The sequence below is a fragment of the Argopecten irradians genome, chromosome 2 (assembly GCF_041381155.1).
Source record: "Argopecten irradians isolate NY chromosome 2, Ai_NY, whole genome shotgun sequence".
Taxonomy (NCBI): domain Eukaryota; kingdom Metazoa; phylum Mollusca; class Bivalvia; order Pectinida; family Pectinidae; genus Argopecten; species Argopecten irradians.
In genome coordinates, this window is record NC_091135.1 from 53,355,115 (window position 1) to 53,366,392 (window position 11,278).

The window sequence follows — 11,278 nt, forward strand, 5'->3', positions numbered from 1 at the left end:
GTTGTGTGATGTTATGTTGTTTGATGTTTTGTTGTGTGTTGTTGTGTTATTTTGCTGTGTTTTGTTGTGTGATGTGATGTGTTGTTGTGTGGTGTTGTGTTGTGTAGTGTTGTTGTGTTGTTGGTGTGTTGCTGTGCTGTGTGATGCTGTTTGGTTTCGTGGTGTTGTGGTGTCGTGTTGTGTTGTTGTGTAAAAACGAGTTCTTATGGGGTCACTTTTCAACGGGGTCTATTTTCAACGGGTCGGTGTAAAAAGTGCGCTGAAAGTTCAGTTTTCAACGTTTTTCGGGGTCATTTTTCAACGTTGAAAACTGACCCGAGGTCAGTTTTCAACGGGGGTCCATTTTCAACGTTACACCGGCTTAAAACGGGTTGAATGATAGCGTTTCCTACAATGTACGTCGCACGGGAGATAACTCTAAGTAGCAAAATCTGACAATTCTAGTTTCGATTTCAACAAAGACGGAAGTGGTACTCTACCGGCAACATTTGCTTCGTATCTGTAGTGATATCAGAGGTACCGTTTTGCGGGAGCAGTGTCATTCTACTCTAGGTATATATCATCACATTTAAATATCTTTCTAACATGGTAAGGATTGACAAAGCTCGCCGTAGCGAAATCACGCGTGGTGCATGCAGCTACCATGTGATCGTGTACATGTTACTCTAACAATTAATGTTAGAGGGCAATACGACTAGACACTTATGAAACATTACGTCGTGTAACCTCTAACGAGCACGGCCATTGACTCCTGTTGCTGGACCACGGCTGATGAAAATACTTAACCCATAAACGTGTGTGATTAGTGTCATATGTGTACATGTACATGATCATTTATTGTGTAGTCATTGTTCCGGTTCAGGTTTCGTCGAATTATTGTTCTTCGTGCATACATCAGCACTGTTTTATTGGTTTTCGGTTGTGTGTTGGGCATATGTACCCAGAGTACATTCGTGTATTTGTAAAATTAATATTTATATTGCGAGCGCCCATTTACCAGAGCTACCACGCGGAGCACTCACAGTATACTCGTACATGTACATACTGTCATGCTCAATCTACTTTCTAAACGACTAAGACTTCTCATTCAACAAGTTGTAATACCCGTTCCGAAAATAAGTGTGTATTAATGCGTGTATGTACGGGTGCTCCGACATAGTGTCCGTAACTTAAATACATATAACAACTTCCACGTTCAGTATCATAAATTAGATACCTCCCTGCTTGGGTGCCTTCCATTGTACAGATTATGTCGATTTCTTTTGTTTTGATGACTTCCTACAGTTATTTTAAATAGACTGTAAGATAATCATATTTACATATTATTTTTTCTTTTATTTACAGAAGATGTGGCTTTATCATGTAATCTTCTTGACTGTTTTGCAATATTGTGTTGGCAATCTGAGGTTCAAATCACAATCATCAAGAGACCTGCAGACCTCATATGAAATGTCTGAAAACAAGAGACTAAGCAACATGACAATTAGCGATAGTGGGCACGCCGTGAATTGTGGTAATTACATCATATGTGCTTGTTCATTTGTGTAACTCAATTTTACTTGCAACCAACATGATTTTCATTGTTCGTTTTGTTGTGTATTTTCCCTAACCTCAATACTAAAAATAAACGTTACCGTCTATAAAATTTGGGGTTTTAGTAGACTGTAGTGAACTCTGATTCGCTGCTTAGTTAAGAAAACACTGACTTGTCTTTATCATCATAATATAAAAACTGTATTCACGTTAATCGACGTGTCTTCGTCCTGACAGTTCTGAAGTTATTATTATAATGTCATACAATGAGCAATCAACTATATTGTAATACTTCTGACAATGATCATAAATTGATATCATCTTACATAAATATAGTTATCAAAGACATCTGTGAATAAGCGGTCTTTTGTTCTGAAAACTGATCGTTTTTGGATGCTTTCATCTCATGAGTTTTTTAATATGTGTATCGAAAATTCTTATTAAACGACCAGGATCTGTCGTGTTGTTAACGATGAATTACAACATTAGCCGAAAACTGTATTGGTGTTAATGATAAAGGCATTTAAAAGAACGTTCTTATTTTAGCGGCATATATCGCAACCAGCATCAGGATCCGTTACATCAAATGATTTTAAGGATCGGAATCGTACAACGGAAAATAAAGCATATTTACGTATAAAATGCTGTGTACATGCTTGCAGATAAATTATATCCGATGTTTCTTTAATTTCTATGACCAATACTTAGTTGTTCCAGTAGTCAAACACCTACAACAATATAACATAGTGATTACATTGGTAGTTTGTTATACCTTGTCGTCACCTTATGTACTATCTAATGATAAACAGACTGTGTACTTGTGTTTCAGGTCCAGCTGTGTACTATCTAATGATAAACAGACTGTGTACTTGTGTTTCAGGTCCAGCTGTGTACTATCTAATGATAAACAGACTGTGTACTTGTGTTTCAGGTCCAGCTGTGTACTATCTAATGATAAACAGACTGTGTACTTGTGTTTCAGGTCCAGCTGTGTACTATCTAATGATAAACAGACTGTGTACTTGTGTTTTAGGTCCAGCGGCGAACAAAATGGACTTCAGTTGGTCACCAAAGGTCTTACACACCACAACAAACACTCTTGTCGTAACCTTGGATATGGTGGCAAGTAGGTTTATAATTCAACTTTATATGTATTAAGTGGAATTTACATGTAGATGTACAATATTGTATAAATTCATGGCAATTGTTTTCACGATGAAATAACATAGATACATCCAATGAAAAATGACAAGGTTAGCCAATGATACTGTATTCGGTAATGCTGTAGTAAAGGTTTTTATGACATCACATGTTTATTGGCAAAATGCTTTGTAAGACCATTCTTATGGTAACGAAAATACCGTAAATGTATGCATTGTTCATTGTAGTTACAAATGATAAGGCTTTATTTTACAGCGGTTGATTTGAATTCCGGAAGTGTTACACTGAATGTAACCGACAAAGTGGCTCCGGACACTCCCATCTTCGCCAATAACCAGACCGGAGGCTGCTCCAATCTAAAGAAATTCGGATTCAAAAATCTCAACTGTCCTGTGAAAGCAAAAGGTAAATTTCGGCTTAACGCGAGAAATTGGGCAATAACTGTCACAGCGACAATTGACAGATCGCCAGCTGTCAATCAAACCGCACGTGACTTTCTTTTTGTATTGTGTGCTACGATGTTTGCTCCGACATTGAATAGAAATACCTGCGTTTGTGAGCACAAGGCGTGGCTATATTACACCTGGCGATCGGTCAATCTAATGTATGTAATTAGAATTAGACTAGGAAGCTTTATGACACCTGACTATTGGAGCGTGTCGTATGGCAGCGTAGTCACTGTTGGAGCGGAATTACAAGTCTTATTTTAATCAGATTGATGTCTTATGAAACCTGTCTTCCAGAATGTAAAAAGGTCTGACGCATCTTTACATATTTCACGTACCTGTCAAAGTTTTTTGTTTGTTTGACTTTACGTCCTATTAACAGCAAGGGCCATTTTAGGAATCATGTTTAAGAGGTGGAGGGAAGCCGGAATATCCGGAGAAATAACACCGACCAGTGCATGGGCAGTATCTGGCAACTTACACACATAGAATTCAAACTCGCGATTCAGAGTCGGAGGGTTGATGGTAACATGCCAGGAAATCTAAACCAGTCAACCGCCAAAAAATAATTTGAACCTTAGTAACTAGCCTACAAAAAATAATACACTGCTACAGATACATTTTATAACATAATTATTCTTTTCTATCGTGAGGTTTTTCCATTACTTTTGCCTATTATGTCACTTACGCATTTTCACCGTTGTGATGAGATGAATTGATTACCTGATCACTTTAGATATGTGGTAAAGAAGCTATTTATTTAATCCCAGATTGTATGCAACTGATGGAAAAGTTTTCATTTTTTTGCTACAGAGGCTTGCAAATTAGACGACCTATTTCGTATAACCAGAACGAAACATATATAAAATGTTTTGAATGTATTTGTTAAATATGCATGTATCTTGTTAAGAATTTCAAAAAATATCTTTGTATTATTCTTCCAGATACTATTAAGACTTCCCTCACCAAAACAGATGTGCCTTCCCTTCCGCAGGTTTGTTATAACATATTTATTGATTCTAATGGCATACAAGCATAATGCAATTAAGTAATTTGACACAGGGTTGAGTTTTCTAAGTCGCAAGGTAACAACTACAGACACTGCACAGAAATATTTGGATAAAATGGCCGCCGTAACTTCAGGTGCACATCTCGATAGGAAAATGAAACGTTTTATTAAAATTACATGTGTTATGATTGTAATGATGTGTTTTTATCAGGAATATGATTGTAATCCTGTCTCTTTATCAGGATTATGATTGTAATGATGTGTCTTTATCGGGAGCCCTGCAGGTTGGGCGTAAGGATTGTACCTGCTTCCCCTATTGCATGATCGTAAAAGGCGACTTAACTTAGAATCTTATCTTTTCGCTTCTTCCTAATTTACTTCATGTTTCCTAATGCCTCCCTTGGCACTGCCTCACTTTTGGCCTTGAGTTGAGCATTCGTCCCTGTGAAGAAGGCTTTGGGTTTTGTTCCCTGGCCGAGACACACCAAAGTGTATAATATTGGTAATTTCTGCTCCTGTTTAGCACTAACCAAAAAGGGAGTGGGACGACTGGTTTGCCCGTTGTCAGTATAATGTGACCGGTTATTAATGTGTCTTCGGCGACATGCTTCGGTGATATAGCACAATAAAAAGGGCAACAGCTCCACTATACAAGAAGACACAACACGAACATACCGCAATCTCCCAACGCATGTACCTCGCACTTCACACACCCTACACACTGCATACATGGGAGGCCGTCCTACCATGACCCTGGCTGTTAATAGGACGATTGTAATACGATTGTAATAACATGTCTTTAACAGGAGTATGATTGTAATGATGTGTCTTTATTAGGATTAGATTGAAATGATGTGTCTTTATCAGGAGTATGAAAGTTATGATGTGTCTTTATCAGGAGTATGATTGTTATGATGTGTCTTTATCAGGAGTATGATTGTTATGATGTGTCTTTATCAGGAGTATGATTGTTATGATGTGTCTTTATCAGGAGTATGATTGTAATGATGTGTCTTTATTAGGATTAGATTGAAATGATGTGTCTTTATCAGGAGTATGAAAGTTATGATGTGTCTTTATCAGGAGTATGATTGTTATGATGTGTCTTTATCAGGAGTATGATTGTTATGATGTGTCTTTATCAGGAGTATGATTGTTATGATGTGCCTTTATCAGGAGTATGATTGTTATGATGTGTCTTTATCAGAGAGTATGATTGTTATGATGTGCCTTTATCAGGAGTATGACTGTTATGATGTGTCTTTATCAGGAGTATAATTGTTATGATGTGCCTTTATCAGGAGTATAATTGTTATGATGTGCCTTTATCAGGAGTATGATTGTTATGATGTGCCTTTATCAGGAGTATGATTGTTATGATGTGCCTTTATCAGGAGTATGATTGTTATGATGTGTCTTTATCAGGAGTATGACTGTTATGATGTGTCTTTATCAGGAGTATAATTGTTATGATGTGCCTTTATCAGGAGTATGACTGTTATGATGTGCCTTCATCAGGAGTATGACTGTTATGATGTGCCTTTATCAGGAGTATGATTGTTATGATGTGCCTTTATCAGGAGTATACTTGTTATGATGTGCCTTTATCAGGAGTATGATTGTTATGATGTGCCTTTATCAGGAGTATGATTGTTATGATGTGCCTTTATCAGGAGTATGATTGTTATGATGTGTCTTTATCAGGAGTATGACTGTTATGATGTGCCTTTATCAGGAGTATGATTGTTATGATGTGCCTTTATCAGGAGTATAATTGTTATGATGTGCCTTTATCAGGAGTATGATTGTTATTATGATGTGCCTTTATCAGGAGTATGATTGTTATGATGTGTCTTTATCAGGAGTATGATTGTAATGATGTGTCTTTATCAGGAGTATGATTGTAATGATGTGTCTTTATCAGGAGTATGATTGTTATGATGTGCCTTTATCAGGAGTATGACTGTTATGATGTGCCTTTATCAGGAGTATAATTGTTATGATGTGCCTTTATCAGGAGTATGATTGTTATGATGTGCCTTCATCAGGAGTATGATTGTTATGATGTGTCTTTATCAGGAGTATGATTGTCATGATGTGTCTTTATCAGGATAAGATTGAAATGATGTGTCTTTATCAGGAGTATGATTGTTATGATGTGTCTTTATCAGGAGTATGATTGTTATGATGTGTCTTTATCAGGATTAGATTGAAATGATGTGTCTTTATCAGGAGTATGATTGTTATGATGTGTCTTTATCAGGAGTATGATTGTCATGATGTGTCTTTATCAGGATAAGATTGAAATGATGTGTCTTTATCAGGAGTATGATTGTTATGATGTGTCTTTATCAGGAGTATGATTGTTATGATGTGTCTTTATCAGGATTAGATTGAAATGATGTGTCTTTATCAGGAGTATGATTGTTATGATGTGTCTTTATCAGGAGTATGATTGTCATGATGTGTCTTTATCAGGATAAGATTGAAATGATGTGTCTTTATCAGGAGTATGATTGTTATGATGTGTCTTTATCAGGAGTATGATTGTTATGATGTGTCTTTATCAGGAGTATGATTGTTATGATGTGTCTTTATCAAGGGTACGATTGTTATGATGTGTCTTTATCAGGAGTATGATTGTAGTTGAGCGTTCGCCCCTGTGAGGAAGGCTCTGGGTTCTGTCCCCTGGCCGAGACACACCAAAGTCTATAAAAGTGGTAGTTTCTGCTCCTGCTTAGCGCTCAGTACACAGGGAGTGGGACGACTGGTTCGCCCGTTGTCAGTATAATGTGACCGGGTGGAGTGCGTTGCTTGGTGTCTTCGGCGACATGCTTCAGTGATATAGCACTATAAAAAGGGCAACAGTTCCACTATACAAGAAGACACAACATAAATATACCGCAGTCTCCCAAAACACGCACCTCGCACAACATACACACAACACACCGCATGCATGGGAGGCCGTCCTTACATGACCATAGCTGTTAATAGGACGTTCATTAATCAAACAAACAAACAAGTTATGATGTGTCTTTATCAGGATAAGATTGAAATGATGTGTCTTTATCAGGAGTATGACTGTTATGATGTGCCTTTTTCAGGAGTATGATTGTTATGATGTGCCTTTATCAAGGGTACGATTGTTATGATGTGTCTTTATCAGGAGTATGATTGTCATGATGTGTCTTTATCAGGAGTATGATTGTTATGATGTGTCTTTATCAGGAGTATGATTGTTATGATGTGTCTTTATCAGGAGTATGATTGTTATGATGTGTCTTTATCAGGAGTATGATTGTAATGATGTGTCTTTATCAGGAGTATGATTGTTATGATGTGTCTTTATCAGGAGTATGATTGTTATGATGTGTCTTTATCAGGAGTATGATTGTAATGATGTGTCTTTATCAGGAGTATGATTGTTATGATGTGTCTTTATCAGGAGTATGATTGTAATGATGTGTCTTTATCAGGAGTATGATTGTTATGATGTGTCTTTATCAGGAGTATGATTGTTATGATGTGTCTTTATCAGGAGTATGATTGTAATGATGTGTCTTTATCAGGAGTATGATTGTTATGATGTGTCTTTATCAGGAGTATGATTGTTATGATGTGTCTTTATCAGGATTAGATTGTAATGATGTGTCTTTATCAGGATTAGATTGTAATGATATGTTGTTATCAGGATTAGAATTTAATGATGTGTTAGGGATCATGATAAAGTAGAACAATCATTTTTGGGTCACCTGAGACGAAAAACCAAAACTGCTGAACTAAATTTGTTGAAATTTTGCAGAAACCTTCCGTGACCAAAGGTCAACCAATTGTGAATTATACGGTACCAGCCTCCCAGGGGTCTGAGGGGTGGGGCCAAAAGGGGTCAAAAAGGCTAAAACTTAAAAAATCTTATTCTGAAATTCTAGAAATGGTAGAATCAAATACTCTTCATACATGGAAAGGTCTTTAAAAGGTCTTAAAAATTGTGAATTATATTATCCTGGTGTCTCACGTTTTCCCCTTGGGAGGGGGTCAAATTTACTATAGTTTATATTGGAAAAACACATTAAAGAGCATTAATTGCTCAATTTTCATAGGAAATGAGTCAAACTTTATTAGCCCGAGATATTATCTTAAAATCACATCCATATTGGTCCTGTCCTACCCCCAAGGGCAGAGGGGCGGGGCTAAAAGGGGTCAAAATGACAAACGTAAGGCCCTTTACAAAAAATTTGAATTTCGTAGCCCTGGGAGCAAAAAAATTCCCCTGGGGATGTTATCAAATTTACTATATTTTATATAGGAAAAATATTTTGAGCATTATTTGCTTAATAACCATAGGAAATGAGTCAAACTTGGTTAGAATTATTACCCTGAGATAAACCATTTTAACATATCCATATCGGTCCTCGCTGACCCCCAGGGACCAGTGGGGCGGGGCCAAACGCGGTCAAAATGACTAAAAAAAATTAAAATCTTCTTTTGAATTCACAGATTTGATGGAACCAAATACACTTCATAGATTAAAAAGTCAAACTTAAAAAATCACTGACTGATTTCAAGGGCCTGATAGACCAATATATAGTGTTTATATATCTTTGTATCATTCTGAATCCGAACTCAGGTGACCGCTAAGGCCCATGGTCCTCTTGTTAACTTACCCTATCTTTGCCTACAGGGCGAGTTCATCATCACGATCGTGGTCTTCAATGACAGAAAAGAGATGTTCCTGTGTATGAAAGCTGACATCACTATCCAAACGTGATCTGGACTGAGACTCTGGAAGAAAAATGTTATTGGAAACGCCACAAAAAGTCTAAAGGAAATCTGTTGAGCACGGAAATATGTTGAGCACGTTTTTGGTGATATCAAGACACTATTTGTATCTGTGATATTTTGGTCGCTTTGTAGAAGTGCTTATTTATGTTTTAATTGAAAACATAAGACTGGTATTCATCGTATCATGTATTCCGTGTGAATCACAGAATTCTATCTATACAGATATACTATTTGTTGTTTATTACGGACACAATATTACACAAATAGAGGTGTTGTAATATAATTAGCATCAAAAGTCTGTGATTCCAATAATTAGTCTAGGTCTAAAGTATAATACGGCTATAGTATACTATAGTTAGGATGTAAACACTGCCCTAGTTACCACCCCTGTATAAAAGACCACTCTCTTACTCCAAGTCAAAATGGTTTTAAAAAGTCCTACTCAATCTGGGTGCATAGGCCACTTGGTTATAAACATACATCTGTTTTCCCTTTGGATGTCTTATTGTATTTGGACTATAGGGTTATTTGACACTGGGGATTTATTTTACATTATATATATGTGTCACGTTTTCCTATTTTGTCTTTTGTATCATGATTTGGGGAATATCCTTTTTAGGTCACCTGAGACGAAGTCTCAAGTGACCTATTCTAATCGCCTTTTGTCCGTCGTCGTCCGTCGTGCGTCGTGCGTCGTGCGTCGTCGTGCGTCGTCCGTCGTATGTCCGTAAACAATTTACATTTTCAACTTCTTCTCCAAAACTGCTGAAGCAATTTCAATGAAATTTTGCACAAACCTTCTAAGGCATAAGGCCAATCAAAATTGTGAATTATATGGTCCCCACCCCCCAGGGAGCTATGGGAGGGGCTAAAAGGGGTAAAATTGACTAAAATTTCAAAAATCTTCTTCTCCACTCACAGATGTGATGGAATTAAATACTCTTCATAGATAGAAAGGTCCTAAGGTCCTTTACAAAAATTGTGAATTATATGACCCTGGGGTCTCAGGTTTCCCCCTGGGGAGGGGGTTAAGTTTACTATAGTTTATATAGGGAAAACACATTTTTGAGTATTATTTGATCATTTGTAATAGGAAATGAGTCAAATATTGTCAGAATTATCCGTATGAGATGGCCATTGAATCCTATTAACCAATTTTCCATAACTGACCCCCAGGGGCCTTAGGGGCGGGGTCAAAAGGGGTCAAATAGGCTATAACTTCAAAAATCTTCTTCTGAAATCCTGGAAATGGTAGAATCACATACTCTTCGTAGATGGAAAGGTCTTGAGGTCCTTTACAAAAATTGTGAATTATATGACCCTGGGGTCTCAGGTTTCCCCCTGGGGAGGGGGTTAAGTTTACTATAGTTTATATAGGGAAAACACATTTTTGAGTATTATTTGATCATTTGTAATAGGAAATGAGTCAAATATTGTCAGAATTATCCGTATGAGATGGCCATTGAATCCTATTAACCAATTTTCCATAACTGACCCCCAGGGGCCTTAGGGGCGGGGGGTCAAAAGGGGTCAAATAGGCTATAACTTCAAAAATCTTCTTCTGAAATCCTGGAAATGGTAGAATCACATACTCTTCGTAGATGGAAAGGTCTTGAGGTCCTTTACAAAAATTGTGAATTATATGACCCTGGGGTCTCAGGTTTCCCCCTGGGGAGGGGGTTAAGTTTACTATAGTTTATATAGGGAAAACACATTTTTGAGTATTATTTGATCATTTGTAATAGGAAATGAGTCAAATATTGTCAGAATTATCCGTATGAGATGGCCATTGAATCCTATTAACCAATTTTCCATAACTGACCCCCAGGGGCCTTAGGGGTGGGGTCAAAAGGGGTCAAATAGGCTATAACTACAAAAATCTTCTTCTGAAATCCTGGAAATGGTAGAATCACATACTCATAGATGGAAAGGTCTTGAGGTCCTTTACAAAAATTGTGAATTATATGACCCTGGGGTCTCACGTTTCCCCCTGGGGAGGGGGTCAAGTTTACTAGGGAAAACACATTTATGAGCATTTTTTGCTCAATTTTCATAGGAAATGAGTCGAACTTGTTTAGAATTATTAGCCTGAGATAACATTTTAATATCATATCTATATTGGTCCTGGTCAACCCCCTCGGGCAGAGGGGCGGGGCCAAAAGGGGCAAATAGGCTAAAACTTTAAAAATTTTCTTCTTAAATACTGGAAATGGTAGAACCAAATACTCTTCTTAGATGGACAGGTCTTAAGGTGTTTTATGAAAATTGTGAATTATATGACCCATCACGTTTTCCCCCTGGGGAGGGGGTCAAGTTTACTATAGTTTATATAGGGAAAACACATTTA

At 37.2% G+C, this 11,278-nt stretch overlaps 1 protein-coding gene across 2 annotated transcripts; it reads left to right on the forward strand.

Annotated features, from left to right (window-relative positions):
- Nucleotides 1-420: 420 nt before the first annotated feature.
- On the forward strand, nt 421-10,444 carry LOC138315926 (uncharacterized). Of its 2 annotated transcripts, XM_069257302.1 has the most exons (6): nt 421-552; nt 1,345-1,513; nt 2,567-2,659; nt 2,950-3,099; nt 4,085-4,134; nt 8,831-10,444. In XM_069257302.1, exons 2-6 carry the CDS (start codon nt 1,348-1,350, stop codon nt 8,915-8,917), a joined length of 546 nt encoding a protein of 181 aa, XP_069113403.1. In that variant the 5' UTR covers nt 421-552; nt 1,345-1,347; the 3' UTR covers nt 8,918-10,444. The 2 variants fall into 2 exon arrangements, with proteins under 2 accessions (XP_069113403.1, XP_069113404.1); XM_069257303.1 differs by lacking the exon at nt 4,085-4,134.
- The last annotated feature ends 834 nt before the right edge of the window (nt 10,445-11,278 follow it).

Bases quoted from the DNA above. Each gene is read 5' to 3' on its own strand.
- LOC138315926 (XM_069257302.1), top strand. From the start codon at position 1,348: ATGTGGCTTTATCATGTAATCTTCTTGACTGTTTTGCAATATTGTGTT. The intron at 2,660-2,949 runs GTAGGTTTATAA...TTTATTTTACAG, and splicing joins AACCTTGGATATGGTGGCAA to CGGTTGATTTGAATTCCGGA. The intron at 4,135-8,830 runs GTTTGTTATAAC...CTTTGCCTACAG, and splicing joins ATGTGCCTTCCCTTCCGCAG to GGCGAGTTCATCATCACGAT.